General features: G+C 38.2%; 1 protein-coding gene across 6 annotated transcripts in view; it reads right to left on the reverse strand.

Moving 5' to 3' along the window:
• The window catches only part of CTNND2 (catenin delta 2), a 619,666-nt gene that overhangs the window by 300,784 nt on the left and 295,084 nt on the right, over nt 1-23,798 (reverse strand). For all 6 annotated transcript variants that reach the window (XM_065752045.1, XM_065752047.1, XM_065752046.1 and 3 more), the window contains 2 exons: nt 9,662-9,696; nt 9,071-9,187 (listed from right to left, as the gene is read on the reverse strand). In XM_065752045.1, the coding sequence (XP_065608117.1) occupies nt 9,071-9,187; nt 9,662-9,696 (152 nt within the window). The remainder of the gene's footprint in view (nt 1-9,070; nt 9,188-9,661; nt 9,697-23,798) is intronic.

Here is a 23,798-nt window from a genome sequence, read left to right on the forward strand (position 1 = left end):
CAAAAATCAGCCTATAGGCTTCCACACAGAAACAGAGGAAACCTACAAATGACTTACTTGCAACGTTGTCATACTATTACTTTTGCACTGCCAACATGATACATCAGAGAGCAATGTGGATTAGCCTGAAGTCAGATAAACGTGTAAGAAGTGAGGATTACAAAGCCACTTCTATACGGAAAATGCTTTTTTTTCTCCTTTTCTTTCTGAGGATGAGTAAGCATGTGTTTGGGGGACAAGATACTGAGGTTTTATTTCAAGATGTGTGAAAAGAGAAAAGATAAAGGAATTGGAAAATAAAAGCCAGAACTAAAGCAAGCAAGTAAGTAACGGACACAAGGGTTTGGCAAGGAAGGAAATGGTATTCTAGGGAACAGTGGGATAGCAAAGGACAAGACTAGAGGGAGATTAAAATGAAGCCAGCAATTTAGATGCAACAGGACATGAACATACTGAACTGTCATGTTTTGAACAGTTCTGCTGGTGGCTGCAAGCACTTTCTCCCTGAGAAGCCTATAAATCCCCTTGGACACCTGACTGGTCTTTAAAATAACTGCAGAACAAGCAGTCAGTGTCACACATAGGAGGGTGTCCACAGCAACCCCTTTTGCTACTCATGAGGTTTGAAGATGGGCAGAGCATCTAAGCAGAGTGAGATCAGCTGCACCTGGGTTACAATCTGTAACATCCCACTGTCAGAATGCCACGGCGGGGCATAGCTGGTGAAACAGATGCCAAATACCATCAGGATTACTGTTGGGAAGGTGCACGGCTCCACTCCTAAGACTGACTCTTAGTAGTGGCCTTTTCCTGCCTGTATAAAGGAAGTGCTCAAAGAGGAAAGATTTTTTTTTCAAAAGTCACTAATTCCCTTGAAGTGAGAAGACCAGCATGAATTTAACACGATAAAGACACTAGAAAGAAAGGTATGATTGTTTCACCCGAACCTTACCATGCTGACACCAGTAATTACAAGCACAGGTGAACAAAGTATAGAGTATTTCATCAGGTGCCACACTCTATACCTTTGAACTCAGCCTCTGTATGGGGCTGAAAATGATGAAGTCCAACCTAAGGATGCTCAGTGATGATGTTACACTTCCAGAGGCAGCGCTGGCTGCAAACATCGATTCTGCAATGTAGAAGCTGGTTCTTGGGATGGCATTTGGATTTGCTTCATATTATCAAATCTTCATGTCATAACATTGCAGCAGTGAAGGTACAGAAACTGTAACTGGTCAGTTTGTCTTTACTTTTGTAAAGACATTAATCACTCCACAGATCTGCCACTGGAACTGGACCTCAGCTCCTTAGGAGTCACCTCGATGATATTTCTAGGTCCCTTCCAACTCAGCATATTCTATGATTCTATCATTCAGTGTTGCACAGATCATTTTCACTACCAGCCAGTGGCTCCTACAATGTTAGATGATGAGATGATTATTTTATGCTCATATTTAGGTTGACCAGGGGCAGAAATGGGAAGCCAAGGAAGGAAGCACCATTCTTCCTTCTCACAGATCTAAGTATTTAAGAAGTGATTTAAAAAACAGAACTTCAATCACAGTTTAGACAGTTTGTGTTAGAGAATATGCAACAAAGAACAGCAAGACCACACCTGAACAGAAAGTTTCTGGCTGCTGTTCACTATTTAGAGGAGGTACCTCATTAGAAATTGGGCAAAGATGACTTAGAAATCCCAGAGTTTTGAAGCTAACAAACTGAAAAGGCTTACATTAGAAGAGATGGATGGAATAACAAGAGGCAGCCAAAAAATCCACCCATAAATATTTACTCCAAATATATTTAAATACTGTCAGATGCTTCCTCAGACACATACCCAGCATGACTTATCTGTAGCTAAAAACTGTTGAGTCAGACGGCTGCCAGGTTTGCATTAATGCAACAGGAAAGAGAAGTAGGAGGAAAGATGAGGTGACTCTTTTCATACACTTATGCCACAGCTATTCCAAAGACTCAATCTCTAAAATCTCTAAAAAGAGGGGCATCCACATCACTGAGGTGATTTTTGTCCCTGAAACATACTTGAAGAGCACATGATTTTATGAGTGTATGTTTATCAGGAGATCCCAAGAGAACACCTCTTTTGAGTGAACAAAGAATGACTCAGCTGGATCACCCTGGCACTCACAGTAGATAATGAAATGGAAATAACTTCATCTATCAACAAATTGTGAGGTCCACTGATGCCAAATTTCATCTCATTCAGCATGTCAGCCATCTGACAGGTGGCAATTTTACAAAGCAAAAGCAATGGGATTGAAACCACATAAACATATATCTTTTTACACATTCATTGTGTAAATGAAGACTTTTGTTTCAATCCGTTTTCAATATCGATGAATAAAGCAGCTGATAAAGGATGAAAATCATAAAGGTTGGACAAGGAGTGCTCTTTCAGAGTGGGACATCTGCTTTCACACTGAGTAAGGAGGATTTCTGTTATTGTAAAAAATGGCTGAAACAAAATTGAATTAAGACAATAAAGTCAGAGCATAGCCCATCTTTCTAGCCTCAGAATTAGGCAGCTTAGATAAGTGAAAAATGCATCTGTCTAATACAACAGCTATATATAATTTCAGGAGATAAAAATTGTTCATCTAATGTCAATCATTCTTTAGATAAAAAAAAAATAAAGAAAAAAACCCACAGAGGCCTTTAAATGGAACTGCTATCCATCTGTGTTGCATTTTGGGCAAATAGTTTTAAATAACTGAAAAGAGTTCACACATCATGGGACTGAGTCCTCTGTGCTGAGCCATGTTTTTTCTTGCCCAGAAGGACTGGGATGTCCCTAACTGCCTGCAATTTTGTTAATATGTAGCCTTAGCAAAGCTCACTCTAAAATGGTAAAAGCCAGGAAGACAGTATTATTTAATCTACACTGTATTTATTGCCTTATCAGCATGCTGTATTCTCTAATTAATCTCGAACAGAAGACAACAGAGTCACAGATGTGAATATTTAAAAAATGTGGAAAAAAAATTTCCCCAAAGTACTGGCAGTGTCAAGTGAGGAAAATGGAAGTTTCAATACAACATGCCAAGTTTTAAATTGAAGGTTAGAATGTAGCATTTAAAAAATACCTGAGAACTGCAGCCATGTCAAAGTGATCCATGAAATTTTTGTGATCTGTGTCAAGAAAAGCTCTATAGCTGCTGTCTATAGTAACTATTTAGACAGCAAAGAAGGAGGGTTTCCACATGAAGTGATTAAGCAAGAGAAAAGTAACTAGCGAGACGACTCCATTTTGGTGAGAAACTGAAATGCCAGAAGCTCCATAAATCTGCTCCATAATCCTTTTAAGACCAGTCTAAGGTTCGCTTTGTGGAGAGTGAAGCAAAGGAAATAGCATGACAGATTCAAGTATAGATACCTTAAATTAAAGTTAGAGACTTTTGGATTAAGAGACATTTGAGCCTGTGGTTTATGTTAGGAAGAAAGTGCCAATGGATCTGCACAGTTATCTCAGCAGTCTGTCTTGCCCTCATTCTGTTAATGTCACGACAAGAGAAAGTAACCACTGCCTCTCCTCACTTCTGTAACCTGTACAGGTCTGTAAAGACTTCATCTGCCTCAGAGAACTACTTCAGAATTGCTTTTGATGCTAGCAATCATGGCAGTCACTGACACAACATGCTAATGAACCATGGGAGCAGTGGTAAAAGGGAGCTAGTAGGAAGGAATGAAATTCAGGACCAAAACATTCCTCTCATTCCACATTGATCTCACTCTTATTCATACCACACATCTTTAAAATGCAAAGATACAAACACTGGCAGGAAGGTGAAGCTTGGACTTTAATGATGGCTCAAAGGCCTCCAGGCTCTCTATGTCACAGAGGATGGATGTGTTGGTACCTCAGACAGCTCATCAGCACCTTCCCCACCTACCTGCAGGCCAGACTGTGACCTTATCAGCCTTAATGAAAAGCTTTCTCCAGCAATCCCCCTTCTTCATCCACAGCTGTATATCTGTGTTTACTTACCTTCTCTCCCTGAACTTTTCCTCCTCTTGTGTCTTTTGTTTCTTTCATCTCCAATTTTTCCAAGCTTTCTAATCTAAAATATGAATGGTCTCCACAATACATACTTAGCTCTCTAAAAATGTTTTTTCACGTTTCTTTGCCAATTGAATCAATCAGTTACAGCATGAATTAAGCAACAGTCACCACTCAATGCTCCTGTGTCTTAGGTTTATCTGAAACATCCTCAACATTACCTCTGTCCTGAACTCTGGTTCACGGCCCATCAAAATTTTTCTTCCCTGCATGTTTCCCTCTCCAGTGATTCCAGTCCATACACTCAACGCACATTTCCATCCCTATCCTGTGACCTATTCCCAGTATCTTTTATGTGATCCAGCTTGACTTTCACATCTCTGGTCTTTCCCTGAAAAGTTTCAGAAAGGAGCAGCCAGCTCAGCCACCCACTGCATGCTGCCATGCGGAGTGTTACAACTACTGACAGCAGGGAGGAGGGATAGTGTGCCACTACAGTCACACTGAGGAACTGATGGAGCCTGGGAGCACGTGATGGCTGCCACCATATGGGCCATCAGCCCTTAGCCACCCACCTCAGGGACTGAGGCTACTAGTAGACTATTGGCCTTCTGCTGGTGGCATCTCTATAAGCACTTAGGACAATTTCAGCTCCTCTCCAATGCCGTGAAAGCAATGTCAGGCTGTATGTGATGTAAACTGGAGTGACACAGTAGTGATAGATTCATAGCTATGTAAAGGCATAGAGTAATTCCTGTAGCACAGGAAGCTGGACAACAGAATGCAGGTTTAGAGATCACTTAGTCCAACTGTCAGCCCATCTCCACCACGCTCACTAAACCACGTCCCTCAGCGCCACATATACACATTTCCCGAACACCTCTGACTCCACTGCCTTTCTGGGCAGCCTGTCCCAATGCCTCACCACTCATTGGAAGAAATCTTTCTCAATATCCAACCTGAAACACAAAAATAGAAACACATTTTTCTGGGAAGCCAGTTTATACAGATTTGAGACAGAAGAAAGGGATGGGCAACCGTGCAGGAGTACCCCTCAGATGCAAACAGCCTTGTCACAGGCCTGGGCAACCACGGCAAACTTACATGAGGAAACTGCAGTTATGAATCTGCTCATCTTTGACAATAATTACTTAAAAATCATGGATCGCTCTGCTTGCCTTGCCCCATATTAGTAAGAACTTTATACCACACTACCTATGTATTTGTCTATTAGATCATTCACACTTAGCAAAGTTAATTAGTGAGCACTACTCACTAGTTCTCTACTCATTTCCACAGTATGGAACACCTCCTGCCTAAGCCACCTTCATGTGAAATGTCTTGTTAGCCTGCGTCCATGACTTCTATTTGCTGGTAAAGGAATAGCACATGAGGTGATACTTGGGATTTGAGGAATTATAACAGCTGCCTGCACCTTCTACGTGACCACTTTTAAAAACAGTGCTGAGGAAGTTAGAGTGCATAAAACTGAATTGTAAGGATTCTGACTACAGACACACTAATCCTCTACACTGACAGATTAACTTGTTACACTAGGTGCACGCAGTTCAGAAAAAGCAGCTGTGGTCACATCCCTGGGCAGGCTTTCATATGATGATTTCAAAAATCAGCCACAACTAGGCTAGAACTGACACGGCAGGCTAGAAATGTTATCCTCAGAGTTAGCCTAGTGGCATAAAATACATCTATGCATTCAAATTGCAGAAGTAAAATGAAGTAAAATTGTTAATTCACGACCTCAAAAGCTAGGAGATGGCATGCAGTTATGATTTTTCTGAACTATCACTCTCCCTCCTTGTCTTATGGACAGTGCACACAGTGCAAACCTCTGCAGTTTTGTGGTTGCCTCATTCTTCATAATGCCACCTTGGGCCTTCCTTGAAAATGGGCCAAGACAAATTAAAAAAACTAACTCTTGTGGATTACTCTGTGACACTCAACATTCAGTTCCAATGCATCACAAACAATGCTAATTATGAAGTTAGTCATTTATCTCAATTTCTATGTGGAAACTGAATGAATTAGGATGAAAATTGTCCATGAAATACAGATATTGTGAGATATTCCAGACGAAGTCCTAGATTTCCTTTTATATAACTTTTTGTATATCTGAGATGCTGCTGCACAGTTCAACTAGATGTGTTTGTTCTCAACACATCTATGAATGAACCACTAACATATAAAATATGTACTGGAAAAAGGGAACTTGAATGATTTCACAAATATCACATCATAACTTAGGATGCAAAGGAGAGATAAAATTGAATTTTAAGTGAGAAGTTGAACTATTAAATATGTAATATTTGTTTTCATTTAGTACCTATGTTCTGACTGTGTAGAGAAGTTAGCAGTGCTGAAGGAAAAATCACAGAATCATAGAATCACAAGGGTTGGAAGGGACCTCAAGAGATCATCAAGTCCAAGCCCCTGCTACAGTAGGTATCCTAAAATAAGTCACACGGGTAGACATCCAGACAGGTCTAGAATATCTCCACAGAAGGTGATTCCATCTCTCTGGGCAACTCGTTCCAGTGCTCTGTCACCCTTACCATAAAGAAATTACTCTGCATATTAGGATACACTGTTCACATTTTAGTCCCTGAGCACCACACCCAAACGGATTTTAAACACATTCAGGGACGATGACTCAGCCACCTCCCTGGGGAGCACATTCCAGTGCTTAACAACTCTTTCTGTAACAAAGTTTTTCCTTATATCCAACCTGAATGTCCCCTGGCACAACTTGAGGCCATTTTCCCTAGTCCTGGCACCACTGAGAAGAGACCAACCCCACTTGCACTGCCATCACCTTTCAGGTATTTGAAGGGAGCAATAAGGTCTCCCCTCAGCTTCCTCTTCCCCACACTAAACAGCCCCAACTTCTTCAGTCGCTCCTCATAGGGCATATTCTCCAGATCCTTCACCAGCCTTGCTACCCTTCTTTGAGCCTGCTCCAGCACCTCAATGTCCTATCTGTATAGACGTGCCGAAAACTGATGAAGCACCAACAAAAAATGTACAAAACAAGATGTAATAATAATTGCTGTACAGTACAGTCAGAAGAAAAAAAAAATTGCACAGACAGCCTTTATAACAGCGCTTCTAACTTTGCCAACAAATTAGCATTTTAACTGATGTATCTGTTAAGTTTTATTCTAAATGGAAAACTGACTCCCAAACAAAAAGAAAAATCTAGTATATGACATCCCAATTTCATTTATGATCGATTAACTGATTAACTGCAACTGCTGTCCTTGGCATACACATCTGATTCTTAATTAACAACCATAAATAGCAAACAGCAATCTCGTTTCATTTCACTCCTATTTCAGTTCTATCTTTCTGTGATACTCCTCAGAAATTTGTTTTAATAGCAGTTACCTTTACCTACCCAGACCTCTTTCTTTCTACAACCCTCATCCTATTCTAACATTTTTCTTAGTTTTCATCTCTTCATCCAGTTTCTGTGATGCTCAGCCATGGGATATCTTGCCTTCAACCTTCCCTAATGCATCCCACCCAGATTCACTGTTCCATGTAATTGCAATATGAAGACAATTGTGACCACTCATTCAGTCTGTTTCTTCTCATTCCAAAATGAATACAAAAGAGTAAGAGGTGAAAAACTCAGAGCAACTTATAAGGGCTGAAAATGCTGCATCATACTTTCCCAACAGAAAATTTTGCTCAGGTCAAAGAGCATCTTATCAAAACTGTTAGTAATATTGGTGGCTCATAAATCTTTTGTCTATGAAAAGTGAAAACTATATACTGTCCCAGGACTGTCAACTTTGAATTTGATTGCAAATCTTGTTTTAAAATAATGTAAAATATTCTGACATTATGATTCCGCATTCAGCCTTGCAATGCTTTGCTTTCCCTTGAAATGATGATGATATTTCAGGTGACAACTCACCAATGCTTTTCAGAAGGTGTCTGTCACATTCCATTAGCCTTTCCCCAGGAAGGGGAAATCATTCCCTTTGTTTTTAAGAAAGCTGAATTTGGGCAGCCACCCTGAAAGATGTGACTCAGTCACACTGTACTAAGCAGCAAGGGACTGAAAAAGACAAAAATGGCCCGGGAGCAGAGAGCAGGACATACAGAGGAATACTAGAGAAAACTGAACAGCCAACTTAACATCAGGAGCAGCAGTAGGAGCGATGGGAAACTGTGTTTACTTTGTGGCAGTCAGGAACAGTGTATTGGACAGGAGACTGAGGAAAAGCAAAGGAAAACAGGGAACTAATTTGCATCTTCAGTGCCTATTGTTACACCTCCTACCAGACCTGTCTGCCTGCTGGAAAACTTCGTCTCAGTGTACGTGACTTAAGAGCACAAGCATTTGTAGATATCTGCTCTACAATTACAGTGAGTGGCATGTCCCTGTTCCTCACTCACTGCAGCCTTGATTCACTTCTTGAACTGCTGATCCTAACAGAGGATCTATCCACTGAAAGCACACTTCTGAAAACAAGAATAACTGCCAAATGACCAGTAAACCGACTTTTGAGAAAAAGCCTCAGCTTTCTTTCTGCTGCTGGTGTTCTGTGCACCATCCTTAAATAGTTCAGCTACTTCGACTCATTTATCCATTTGAAAATTTTGGTCCTAAAAAGTATCAGCTAGTAGCAAAAACATCACACCACCTCACATTTCATTTTACTTCTTTTGCATACTGGAACAGTGCTGCTTGAAAGATGCTTTTGTGTAGTGGTGATGCTAAAGTCTTGTGACATGACCTTGTAATACAGTAGGGCCGTACTGCAATTTCTAAATGTATTTCTTAAAATACATTCCATGGGGCTTCTGCCCGCAGACTGCCACTGAAAGTCTCTCAATTACAAAGAAAATCAAAAAACAAATTGGAAATGCAGGGAGGCAATTTTCCTGCTCCCAGCTACACTGTCTTCTGATGATTTCTGAAAATAATAAGGAAAACATTCTAATAAATGTATTCAGTTTTAAAGCATGTAGTATTACAAGTAACTGTGGGTTCTGAAAAGCACATTTTTAGCAAAAACTTACTATCACTGGATGAATAGTCCTGTGGATCAAGTATCCCTGATTCCTGCAGTGATCTAATACAGGAGTCCACCAGCTCCAGACCAGTAGTGAGCTCATCTTCTATATCTTTCTGACCATCTGTAATAACATTAACACACAAAAAAAAGTATAAGAAAAGCAAAAGGTAAAACTAGTTATGTGCTGTCATGTACAAATCACTTATAGCTGAGGAAGGAATGGAAAACGCACCAAAATGGCATATTCAGAGCAGGCTAGCCACAATGATCCAGGAGAGTTATGCTGCCCTCTAAAAGTTTGGCCTTGGATTAATAAAAGCAAACTAAGAAAGCATAGTTCTTATTTAAGAAAAGCCTAAAGACCAGTGCCCTCTCTCAAAATTTGCTTCATTCTATGGAGATGTTCCATTTGCCAGCCCTAACCACCTTTGCCAAGTCCCACTATTTTTTCAGCAGTTTTCAAAAAATGGAGAACACCCAACAGGTGTAGCAATGCATGCTGTTCTCCCCTCTGTCTTATTTAGGAAGTATATTCCTTATGGGAGAAAATATATGTAGCATTCTATATGCAGTACTCTAATGATAAGTTTATTACCTTGTGTTTGCCAGTGAAACTGCTCTTCTGTCGAACTGCAAAGGAAAAGAAAAAGTGTTAACTTTTAATGAAATGATTCAGTAATGTCAAAAATATTCAGATCTAAATAATTCTGTCGAAAATGACTTAAGAATATATAGCAGATTTTATTAAGTATTATTTTATGTATTTTTTTCAGGAATAACTTGCATGGCATTCATTCAGCAGGGAAGAATCAACTTCACTTCTGAACCAAATAATTTAAAGCATACATGCAGAAGCCATTCTTTTAGTCTCAGTGTAGAAATTACATCATGGCAAAGCTAAATTGACAACATCTTGCAACTTTTGGGGATCCTATTTGTCCTATTTGTCTGATTTTCCTTTTTTTTTATTATTTTTTTTTAACAGAGAAAGCTATGAATTGCTTTCTCAGGTGTACATTTTCCTGTGATTTTTAAATAAATTTACATGCATCGTTCCTGGTTCTACTGATCATTATGTGCATTTTTACTATTCAAACATGTAGCTATACAAGCACTTAAGCAATGAAGTCTGAATTTATAATAGTGAGTGTGTAGAGTAGAGTACAGGTTAGGTTTACATGTTTTGCTTTCTTTTTCTTCAGTAGATTATGTGAAAGATATATGCAATTAGGCAATGAGTACACTTTACTCAAAGGCATGATGTGCCTGTCCTTCGCTATAGATCTTTCTTACATGCCAAGAATATATAAAGGTTTGAAGTTACTCAGCAACAATCATGCTTCTAAAAATAGTGGATTTATTATTATAGTCACAGTTAAAACTTTGTTCTGTACATTTTTGTACCCACTGGTAAAATACAAATCAACAGAAACAACAACAACAACAAAACAAATCCACAAAAAAAACCCAAGACAAATTATTTTTAACAGTTCAAACAAGCAAAAATATATATATTTATTTCTATTGTTGAGAATAAATGCTCTTCTCAATAAGCATATGGGTTTTAAATCTTGAATTGTTTTTTTCCTAGCAGATGCTGAACCTCTTATGAATATGTGAATAGAGCTACTTGCATCTATGTTCTGTGAACATAGAATAATGTAAATGAAATTAAATCCCTCTTTCTGGATGAAAATAACCTAAGTTAATTATTAATCAAATTTGGTAGTTAAAGAAAAAAGGATAATTGCCTAATTTACATATAAATTGTACTAAAAGCATGTTTTAATTTCCAGCTGGCATCACAAGTGTTAATGTGACAAATTCAAATCTACAGATCATCATTAATTTCCAAATATCCTCCACCTGTGGTTTATTTTGATGCACTGATGTGGGGTTTCATAGATTAAGAAGCTAGTCCTTCGATCAGACGCTCTTGCTAAAATGTTTGCATCCAAGGGCATTGAAGCTAATAATATTGAAGATAAACACAGCCAGAGTCCTCTGGCAAATAATTATGGCAAGGTACTGAACTGAAGAAATGACTTTAATTGAAATTTCCTTTTCAGATGTAGCCTTGACCCCATTTGGTGGTGACAAGGGATAGTGGCTCTTTTTGCAGTTCCTTTTGCCTGACTTTCAAAATCACAACTGCAGGTTCAGTTGGCACAAGCAGATGTTTCAAAGCAAAGTGAGCACGTGAAAGCATTCCTCCTTTCTGGAATTGAGGTCATCCATAATAAGCAGCATATTTTTCCCCACTATACAGTCCCAATTCCAGTATTCAGTTTTCTACATAGGTGATAGATACCACCTCAAATGACACCACAAAATTCAATACCACAGATGACTTTCTTGCTGGCAAAACAAATTCCTAAATCTAGCTGGCAGCAACACTGTGTCATCACATCTACGTCAGTGAGAAAAGAAATTCCAAGTCTGTGCACAAAGAGCATGCTATCATCTTCAGAAATTCCCTTTTTAAGCAGTAAATTCATATATAACATAGACCCTTGTTATTGGCCTGGTACAGATAACGTGAAGGGAGTAGTGTCTGATCAGTAGTGATCACTAACATCACCATTCTGATTTCCACATAAACATTTTAGTGTATTCATCTTAATTATTAAATGGGAAGGTCTAAAAAAGAATTGCAGTAAATTATAACTATGTTTTGGCTTTTCTAGTTTTCCTCAAGCTTCTTTTAAAGATCCAGCACTGTTCTTTTAATATATAACTTCCATACCAACAAACTTCTGATCCTAATGTTAACTTCTGATTCAACATACCAAACATGCTTACATTTAGATACCCTGATATATTTTTATGTGTATTGTTTTGATATTCCTGCCCTTCTTTAAAAACAATTGTTTCCTGCTCTTGGCCTGAAAAGGAGTCCTGGCTGAAACAACCTGAAGTGTCTTGCAGGGAGTCTAAAGAATGTCACACAGGTGTGTCAAATCTGCATTACTAAATAAAATCCCTTTCCTGTGCTTTTCTTGTAGGTGTTTTCCATCTCTTTAAGAGAAAAGTGCCATTGACAATATTCTGACATCAAACGCTTATAAAAAGCCCAGCAAAAGAAATGAAAAAGGTATTCACACTTTAATTAATTTTTCAGTACATTGAGCAAAATAAAGCTTTCTGCTTTGTAATTTCCCTAAAGATAAGTTCGTTATTCCTGTGCCTCACCAAGTATGCAAACTCTACCAACATGGACTGAGAAGTCAACACAATTTACTTTTTTGAGAAGTTCTGAATCAATCTTTCCTGAGCTTAAAATTTTAAAGGGAGATTTTAACCAGCATCAGTATAGTGTAAGAAAATAGTACCATAAAATACTAATTTAATACTAAATCAGGGAGCTAGAATTATTAGCTCTCTTAACCCCAAACCATAAAACAAATAACTAAGACTTGTTTGCTGGTAGTCATTTCATCCTTTATCTATTTCAAATGCTCCAGTACAAGTAAGATGACCATTCTACTTCACTCAACTAGGCAAGCATGAACAAAGTAAATGTCCACAGAGTTGTTATCTTGACTCCAGCTGAGCTCAAACGTTCTGATGTCTTCACTCAAGCTAAGAAGACAAAAGGAAGATGAGCACAGTGTGCCTATGTGGGGCAGCATTACATGAACAGAACACTCCGGGACTCCATCTGTCTCTGCAGTGTGGAAACATCACGATTAAATGGAGTTGCAACTCTGCCAAGTTTCTACAATCATACAAGGATGTTTGACTATTCCCAAAAGTTTGTTTTAGGCATGGACAGAAAAACCACAATCTGAGCTACAGTATGCATAGAAGCATAAAGCAAATGGAGTTTTTGGGAGCCTTGACTAATTTTCCATGTATCTCAAGCAAAGATAAACATGAAGTGGGTGTCACCAAATCTCACTTTCCTGGGCCATGCTCACAAGACATATTTATATAAAAGTAACCCTCATGGGAGGTACCTCAGAGGTGGGGAACACTTTGGGCCAGTTTAGCAGAAGAAAACCTGCCCGGGATATCTTTAGACAGTCATAGGGCCTGGACAAATACCAAGGACTGTCTTTCAATGCAGGTGCCAGGGATCAGCAAGGGCAGGCTGCTCCGTGGGGATGGTGAGCAGGGGACTGGGGTGGTGGCAAGGCAGAGACCTCCAGGAGTTGGGGTCTGCATCAGGACTGGATCCTGTGACTGGAGGCAGAATGTGAAAATTCACTTTCTTTGACCCACACACCCAAATACACTGGTGCAAATGAACATCAGGGCATATGACTGTTATTCAAGACACATACCCTACTGGTCTTTAAAAGAGCACTGTAGCAAAGACCCTTAATTCTTGGTGGGAAGACTTCAAATCACTCTTTCTGGCACATCTCTTAATTAATCAGAGCGCTTGCATACACGCTTTAAAGGCAAACCCACCCTCTTGTATTTCTTTGACTACTCAAGAAGTGTTCATGTGCCTCTTTGTGTGGAGAAGTCATTAAGTTTCCAGTTGTCATTCAGTTTTTGAGGAACTGCAGCAACTATCTGCTACGTAAAATATTTTTCTATTGTTTTCTAAAACAATTCATGAAATTATATCTAACTCCTACTATACAACAGCTATAAAAGGACTTTTACAAGGAGCTGTATAAGTTACAATATTTTCAGTTACTTCTGCAATGGAGCCTCGCAAACATAGCTGTATATAATTACAGGGAGATACTGTCTCACTGATTTTCAAATTCCCATTCTGGAAGTTCACGTTTGAGGAAGGTGGAACAAAAAAAATTCAGACACTTCACAAAAAGCAAGGAGGTTGAGAAGCACTGATATTATGGCTCAAGCAAAGGAAGAACAGTTCTTAAGTCATCAGTATCTTTTCTTCAATACTTTGTAAAAAAACTAATCTTTGACATAAACTGTTCAGAAAAAAAAAAAAAAAAAACCTAAAAAAAAAGGGCTAAGAATAAATTTGATATGAAATAATTCCTATCAATTACCTCAGAAAAAGCTCCTAATCACCACCCTGTTCCATACTATTTCTTGGTTGTCCAACTTAAAATTGTCAGAATTTCTGACTGCAATAATCACCTCTATAGATGTGACACAGTAATCACTCCTAAATCACACGCCATTATTCAGCTATGGTAGCAGCCCAGCCATCATAACAAGAAGTCCTTTTGATGGTCCAACAAATCTGATTTAATACTCTACAATGATCCTCAAAACTGTAAAAAAGTAAATAAATAATAGTAATAAAGGAACGGCCACACTCCTCAAATCCCCCAATACTTTACTGGTCACTGACCTTTTAAAATTGTTACAGAGAGATCCTCACAGATTACAGCGCCAGAAAACTGGCACAGTCTCCTTCAATGGAGATATTCAAGACCCATCTGGATTGCCTACCTGTGCTACCTATTGTAGGGAATGTGCTTTAGCAGGGGGGTTGGATTTAATGACCTTCTGAGGTTCCTTCCAACCCTTGCAATTCTGTGGTTCTGTGAGAACTGTTGTTGGTTAATTCCCACCTGTATTAAAAAGGCCTTGCTACAAATTCCTGTGAGGAAAGAGAATCGCCCTTTTTTTTTCCAGACAAATCTTTATAATTCCCTAGGTTTTACAAAATAAACAGCGGAAATCTGAGGCTCTGCTATGAGTGTTTAGTACTTATTTTCAAAGATACAGGCAATTATGCACAGATATTCCGTAAGATCTCAAAACTCATGCTTTCTTCTCAATCCAGCACTTGCAGAAGTGAGCAGACGTGTTCTCCTTTAAAAGTGATTTTTTTAATATGCTCCAGCCTGTTTATATCCACTTTTTATGCACTGACTATGCTTAGTAATAAACATTCTATTTCTTCTTCCTTAAGTGAGATTTAATGTTCAGTGTGCTGTAGTAGTATGAGCACAATGTGACTACAGAGCATACACCTGCAGCAGCTTTGCTCTCCTCCTGGAGTGCTGCTGATGTGTTTGCCAAGCAGGCCACAAGGCTGCTATTTAATGGAGAGAGCATAATATAGCCCATTTCCCTATAGTTTTTATCCTCACTCCTGAAGCAGTCAACAAGAGGATCAGTTCTAACATAATTTTTAGACCTGAAAGTTGCTCAATTCACTTCTCATGTACCAAAACACACGCCAAAAACATTTACTGAAGTTTTGATTGAACTTAGCCACCTGGAAACCAAACACTTGCTACTTAGCTTGCCAGAAGCATCCACTTTTCTTTGGTTTCTGTATTGCTGTTAGTTTCCTGTGTGACAATGCAGACAGAGAATCTCAGAAAACTCTGAAATATTCCATGGAGAAGAATTTGGAGGACGATACATCTGAATACTTATTGTGTTTAGCTTCATTTTAAACTTGATAGCAATAATAATATTAGAGAATCTAGAATTGTATGACTTCTATTTTTCTTCTTCCACAGATGTCCACGTTTATACCCTGGGGGAGACTTAGGTAGACCCTAATTCTGAATCAATAAAACCATTCTCATTTTCTTATTTAGAGAAGGTAAAATCAAATCAAATCAATTCATTGTGTAATTTCCCTTAATTAGTTAATTAAGAAAAAAGATGATGGTTCACAAATAGGAAGATTTCTGATAAGATAATAATGTTTGTTCTTCCTGTTTGCTTCAACAGCTATTTTTATTTAGGTAAGGAGCTCATTCTCAAACTGCATTACCTGAATAGGAGCACACTGAATATTTTACTGTGCTTCCAAAGAGTATCAGTTTGGATAACATTGTAGTATTGTATTTATTCAGGTACAATGATGAATCTGATCAAATCAAGCATCTAAATGACAGTTTCATACAATCATACAAGAGCTTCCCTGAAAGTAATGCCTTCTATTTTATGATGTTGGCCCATGATGTCAGGGGCAGATGTTGGTGGTATGGCGGGAGATGTCAAACCTTTCCACCAATATTCCTTTACATGTTGTTGCCATGTGACAGATGGCAGCAGAGGGGCAGTCTGACAGAATGGTGTCTGACATGAAAGAGAGGAAAAAGCAAAGGTGTGTCGCTGAATTCCTCCATGCAGAAAAAAATACAAGCATTGATATTATTCATCAATGCCTGCTGAACGTTGTTGGAGACCAAACAGTGGATGTGAGCACAGTGAGGCAGTAGGAGGTGCATTCCAGCAGTGATGACAATGATGTGAAAGACAAACCATGTTCTGGACGACCGTGCACAGCTGTCACGCCACAAAATGATGACTGTCTCAATCAGCTCATCAGCGCAAATCAGCAGAGTACAGCCAGAGAACTCCGTACAGAGCACACTCTGCCAGTGCACACTGCTGACTCCTGTTCAAGTTCTGAGGCACATAGTTGCCTATGTATTGTAAAAGCACTATAGTAACAGCTCAAATCATAGATGCATAGAGTCGGTTAAAAATAATCAACACATTTTTTTCTGAAACCTTTTGGATTTAGGCTTTTGTAGCAGGAAATTAACTTGAGAAACAGAGTGCAATGTAAAAGAAATTCCTTTGAGGAAGTCTACTTCTGTACATTAGAGTACTACAATATATCCCAGGAGGAATCCTGAGACAGCTAACCACCAGAGCACATAACAAACATGCATCAGCAACATGAAGCTCTTCATCTCGTCACAGACAGAGATATCTCTTCTGCTCAAGGGTTAAAATTTAAAACGCAGAATCAGCCAAGAGACTCACACTGACCATTGCTTTAAGTAAATTATTTTAACTGTGACTACTCTTAGTTATGACTATTTCAGCCACGCTATTTGTTCTGTATCGTCCTCAAAAGCTAGTAAGAAAGTGGTTTTCTGTTTTTTGAGGAATGACTCATTTTGAGTTCAGCACTTCCTCAGGGAAATAACGCAGACAGAAGCCAGACAGACTGTACCTTGAAGGCAGCACGTTCCACGCAGAAACCTCCCAACACACAAATGGTCTGACACGGCATGAAATCATACATCACACCACTTCCCAATTCTCTTCCCTTACAGCCTCTTCACATTAGCTTCACTCAGCTCCTTCCAAGAAACTGACCCCTCTTGGGCTCTTTGCCTTCTCCTCTTTCTAACGAAACAACTTTCTCCTTTCCTTTCCACTCCCTCTCCTTTCCTACTGAAGACAGAATTTTTTGCTCTAGCTGATTATTTTGCTGTTCCCTTTCCCCCAGCTTAGGACTGCTATCAGCTGCTTGGGCCAAGATCAAACTCCTTCTGTACTGAAATATAGGGTGGATATCCCTTGTAACTAACAAAAAAAAATATTCTTAATATATTTCTGAATTTTGAGATTGAATATATTGCCATCTCCACCTCATATATTGTTTTTTATTTCAGTATTTTCCACCAGATGTGTGGACTTGAGACATTGCCATGAAACAGGAAATTATTTTAAACTTCTTTTAAGGGAAGATTAAATAAACGATTTATTGTATGCCTTAAAAAGACAAGTTCACTTGATGTGTTAAACTAAATCATTTTCTGTGGAGCCAAAGAAGGGATAATCATGTAATAATTTAGATTGGAATAACTTTTGGACATCGCTTGTCCAGCCCCTATTTAACGCTGGGCTCACTTCAAAGTTAGCTGCTAATGGCTGTGTGCTTGATGAAATGTTTTAACAAGGCGCTGGGGAGACTGGTGGGTATTCTGCTTTTCAGGGCAATATTAGTTAGTTCTCTCTCTCTCTCTCTCTTTTCTTTAAAGAGAAAATCAAAGCCCATAAAAGGTCAACTCAGAAGAGTTCAGTGAGCTTAGATGAGGCAGCTAAAGTCAAAGAAGGAAGCAGGTGGCACAAGAACAAAGAGGTTCATTGAAATTTTAGCTGGCATTTTGGAAAATGTACTAAGTTATCATAGCAGTTTGTGGTGAGGGGACCAAATCTGGAATCATCTGTTCTTATAATGCTCTTTGACAAATCTGTTAGAAAGAACTGATGTTAGTTTGAACTTAAGGGAGCTGTACTAGATCCCAAGATGGTCCCTCCAGTTCAGCCTTTTAATTACTCTCGGCCTGTGATCTGGAAGCCTCATGAAGCCTGATGAGTGTTACACCATGTAGCACACACACAACTGCCTATTTCAGTTTCTCAGACATTCAAAAACACAAAGAAATGGAGAAACTCAGTCACTCAAGAAACTTGCAACACCAAGAATCACATATGCAAGAAATGATGACCCTTACATTTACTTGAGGTTTCATTGTATGGTTCAGTATTCATTCCTCTCACCCTGGTACATGTACGTAATCTGCACATTGCAATATTGAGTTAAAACAACAAAAGAATTTAGGAGATGTGATTTCCTGCTATTTTTGCTTTTAGTTCAAGATCTGCCAGATAGGTTCACTATGAAATGCTACAGTAGTAATGACAGTAAGACTGAAAGTCAGATCAAATCAAGAGACAGATGCTCTCAGAAATTCTGCTAATAGCTTCTGGCTTTCATTTGGCTTCTCTATAACCTAATACCAAAATTACTGTTTGCACCTGTAACCATGCAGCTGATTTTGTTCCTACAAATCATTCTTAGCTCTCTCACCTCTTCTGCTTTGGGCAATCTTTTGTGGAAAACAAAAACCCACCCCTGTATTTCCATGTTATTGTTCCTTTAAACTGCCAAAAAGACCATCTTTCTCTGCAAGTGTGAAATTCACAGTACACTACAGTTTAATTTTTCTCTTTTTTTTTTCTTTTTCTCTTTGATTTGTGCAGATTGGGCCAGTGAAAGATGTTTGTTATATAATTACCACAAACTCTCTGATGCCAATCTAGCCCCAGTGCTATTAAGACAGGTGACTTAACAAATATTACAGGTTTTCATATTGAATTCCAAAAAAATCCAAACTGGTTAGCTATATACTTTAATCACCTGTAAAAATTAAACACATCAGTTGTTCTACCATCTCTGATAGCACTGTGGTCATAACTCAGTACCTCTCAATAGCAGAATTTAAGTGGTATGAAGTCTTGTTTGATAGAAATCTAATTCTATCTACTGGCATCCTCAAAGCATCTGAAATTAAAAAGAGGGAGCACTTAAAAGTGTTAAGATAGGGCACTGATCTTCATTCTGCTCAAGGGCCACCTAGTATTTTCTGGAAAGTCTGTATAGTTATGCAGCAAAATGTTAAAACTTATTAGAATAAATGAAAGCACTGATTTTCTAACTGCTTAAAAATCAGACAAGGGAAATGAAAAACATCTCAAGTAACTAGCTCAGCTTCGCACTGGGAGATACAGAATCATGTTCAACTTTTAAAAGCCTTTTGTTTTTGTGAAGGGATTCCTAAATTATAGGAAAACTAATCTTTTGGCCACCTATGCAAATCCCTCTTTTTTATTCCTTAACAGCACTTGTTCAAAACAATTAATCAAATATTTTCCTCTCCTGAGCTGGCAGATGTGGTGGCCAGTTCAGTTTCATACAGCATGTATCACTAAATAAACCCTGTGCCTATCCACATGTTCCATCACCCAAAACATGCACACGTATAACAAAAGTTTCCAGCTTTCCTTTTATTTTTCTTTTCTCTCATTACTCTAAATGAAACTTTGGGAGTTTCTCTACTGAGTTATCTCATCATTTTACTAACCAGACAAGTTCTTTCCTTTTAAATATCTCAACCTAAGTTTAAAAGTTACTCATAATTAGTTTATATTTTTCTACTTCTCCAGGCAGTGTGTTTAGAAAACAGTCCAGTCAAAAAGCTTCTGCTTCTATACAAAAGAAAGATAAGAGAGAGAGAGAGAGAGAAAGATGATTTTCCCCAAATAAGAATCAAAACAAATCTTTTCTGGACTTGATAAAACTCATTTCTCTGAGTATAGAAATGCTATTTCTTAATAGCATTTCTCTGAGTATAGAAATGCTATAATGCACCTTTTAAGGTGGAAACAATGAAGAAAACAAACCAACATGTGTTGTAGCTTTTTTGAGAATTAACTCCCTTAGAATGTTAGTGTAAAGACAGTCAGTGCTGACAGCAGAGATGGACTTTTACTCCCATCACCTCTCTCATCACCCTGCTCAAAGCAGGGTCACTGGCACTGCCTAGGAGGCATAGCCACTCTTCAAGTGTTAATAATTGTGTTCAGATTTTAATGTGCTTCCATTTTACAGAATAAAAAGATTAAAGAAAAGAGTCTATAAAGCGTACTTGAAAGCACCCACTGATGTAGTGGTCAGGATAGTGAACTATATCATCTTCACTTTCTAAACAGGCATTACAAAGTATTGTACCTATTTAAGAAAGGGAGGAAGAAATTAAAATAACCACCGCCTAAGCCCTAGGATGACTTTCAATGTTTAATTTGCTAATAATTAGAATTCTAATAGCCCTTAGAAAATGAGATATATGCCCAGAATTTTATTAAGACTTCACACAGCACATAAAACAGTAGATTTCTCCAAGAGTAAAAAAAGGAAATAAAGATCTAATATCTGGAGTTTCATCAGGCATTTAATCCATTATCTGATGGCATTGCTTAATTCATAGGTTAAAAATAAAGTGAGGATCTTTAGAAGGTTTTTAACAGAAGGTGTAAAAATGAGCAGACAAGACAACTGGTATGCTGAAGTGAAGATGAGCAGGAGGAAAATGGCACATTTCTCAAAAATCAGTGTTGGGATTGAACTTGGACTTTTCTCCAGAGATGTTTAAAACAAATTTGTCCAGTTTGAAGATGATGCAAGATCAGGACCTGAAATGTATGAAACCAGTCTTCCAATACTACAGTAAGACTGAACTTTGTTTCTCAAGTTAATTTCAGATGAGATTAAACCTCGTCTTACTATTACTTAGATTTCATTTTAACAGCATACTAAGTCTGAAAATTGTACTCCTTGGATGAATACCGTATTTTTCATAAAGAAAAAAACAAAACCATAAATGGATTTTGAAGGTTGTTGAAAAAAATTAAAGGAATTCTGAAAATACAGTCATCTATAAAATACAACCCATCACACCAATACAACTTCTATTACTCATAAATTCAGTAAACTACTCCAAACATTCTCTCAGTACTACAGATAGTCAAATGGAAAGACAAAGAGGAAGCCAAGTTTTATTGCAATTACTGCTTCATGCATTAAAGAGTAAGTTAAATCACTGTTTTGCCCAGAACTGTTTTTTTTTTTTTTTAATTCAGCACAGGAACACCATCTGTAATTGAAAGAGAAAAAAAGCATAGAACAGAAGAGACAGAATAGCCACAAACGAATATTAGAAGCTATTTTTTTTTGCATAGGCATTTTAATATATGCATGTTTCATCAGCATATTACAGCATATTTTCATCTTCCAAGATGACAAATTTAATTTTACTTTTCAGAAAGAAAAATAAATGCCTCTGATTTGTAGTAAAAAGCAGCTCCTCACCTAGCACATCTATGTGTTTCTACATACATATATATGTTAGTATATATATGTTTACATACATAGAGTTAGCACTGTCTCATTTGAGTACTTCAGAATCATTCAACTCTTTATATTAAACCTAGTATGCATGTACAAGTCAGAAACAAAAATTGGCCATTAAAAATTATTTGAATGATTCTGTTAACGCTCTTACTTACCAAAGTTTCCATCATGATGTTAATAACTTGTAGCTCTTTATAAATACTGTATCTAAACAATGCTAGTAGGCAGATCACATGTGAAATTTGGATGATGCACACTAACAAGATGAAAGTCTTCTGTCCTATTTTTACCTGAAGACACTGTTTCAACACTGACATTAAGTTCAAACTTGTTCTTCTGCAGCATTGTGAGCCCAAAATACCCTTAGTTTTTCCATACTACAAGCAAAAAATTGTCTCAAGTCCTGTGTGCACTATAAAAACTGCTTCACAGCAGCAGAAAGCTTTGAAGAATTAATTTATAATTAAAAAGGTGTAACCTGCACAGATGCTGCTCCACCACAGTCTGTCCATGTGGCAGCAAAGCACAGAGCTGGGAACGCGAGACAACCACTACCTGTTGGACTGCCAGCACCCTCACCTGTCTTGTACAAGGATGAGTTCACTCCAGCGCTGGGGAGGTCCAGAAACTGCCAAGCACGTACCTAAGGACACTTAGAACTGGGGGATGGGGGATTAAATTTGTCCTTCTTATTTTCTCATTGAATCTATATGAGGGTGGCAGCTTGATTGCTTAGTTTGCCCACTGGAACCCTGAAGAATATTTATCCAGTGAATAAACATACTTATCATAAATTCTTTACTTTCTTCCTAAGCAGTTCAGATTTTACTCAAATCTGTAGGGGCTGAGAAAGGACAAGAGTCAGTGAGTGAAGGTGAAATACAAGCAGTTCTGCCTGAACTCCAGGAAGCACTTCTGTCCGGGTAACAGAGCACTGGCACAGGTTGCCCAGAAAGGCTGTGAAGTCTGCTTCTTGGACATCTCCAAAAGCCGCCCAGACATATATATATTATTATATTATATTATTATTAGCTTCTGTTTAAGCTGCAGGTGCCATTTCAAATGGGAAAAAGAGAAGGGTAACTCAACCCCTGTTTTTTAATTCTTTATTGTGAAAACATGATATTGAATCACCGGAACAGAAAAAGAATCCCATGATACCATTTTCTCAGTTTCTTCTACATTTTCAGCAAAGTATTCCAAAAGAAGTAACTATTTCAATTTCCTCTTGAGCACAGAGCAATAAGACATCTGAGTCATCACCTGGAAAACAACTGAAACTCAACAATAAGCACTGCAACTCTCTATTGCAAGTCCTGACACAGGGCACACGTGTGACAGATAGGGCAACCTTTCTCATTGCTGCAGAACAACCTGCCAAGAACAAACAGGGCATTATCTGAACTGCAATGCTGTCTGACAACAGATAGCCTTCTTCCCCTTTTTCCTTCAAGCCTCAGAGCAAAGAATAACCTAACGCTTTGGAGAAAAAGAAATACAAATCATTTCTTGTCAGTCTCTTCAGCTGCTACAAGGTATCTGACTTGAGGAGTTGTGCATGGAAAATTCAACTTCTAGGGGTCAGCTGACTCCATGCTTACTCCGTAGTCTTCATTTTTCCACCAAGTTCAAGCTTATCTTCTTACATAAATGAATTCACAGCACCTGCCCCATTATTTTACAAAAATGTCATCCACTTGAAAACGAGTCTGAGAAAAGTTATACCCAACTGTGATGTGGATTACCTGTCCCGATTTCACACTACTTTGTCCCTGTATTCACAATTGCCCTGATCTTGTTTTGCATCTCACCCGCCTCTGACAAAAATGCCTGTTTCCACTTTTGGATTCCATATTGCTTCACTGCATCACTGCAGCATACATTAGATGAGTCTGTATTTTAAGTTACTGTATCAGAACAAAAGCAAAATCATACGTTATGCAAACATCTTTCAAAAGTAAGTGTTTGGGTTTTTATTGTTTGGTTGGGTTTTTTTTGTTTGGTTGGTGTTTTTTTTTTTTTTTTTTTTGCAGTGTATGCCGTTACTTGTCATCTAACTACCTTTGTCTTATGCGGGAAAAGAGTCACTACTATATATCAGAAGGAATTAATTTTGACATGGCTTCATTGCATGGCCTTGCCAACAGAATTTTGTTGAGGTACATAGAAGTATGTGACTAATTTGGGCTTATCTATAGGCCTACTGTACAGAGAGCAAATTTGAAACAAAGGATGTGTCATGTTTTGTGATTTTTGGTATTGGTATTCCACATCATAACAACACGTAGTGCATTTAGACTTAAAGAGTCAATGCTCCAGCTCCGTGGATCATCGA

Source organism: Cyrtonyx montezumae, unplaced genomic scaffold (genome assembly GCF_038088225.1).
Source record: "Cyrtonyx montezumae isolate F1298 unplaced genomic scaffold, pur_monq_1.0 scaffold_8, whole genome shotgun sequence".
NCBI classification, from domain to species: domain Eukaryota; kingdom Metazoa; phylum Chordata; class Aves; order Galliformes; family Odontophoridae; genus Cyrtonyx; species Cyrtonyx montezumae.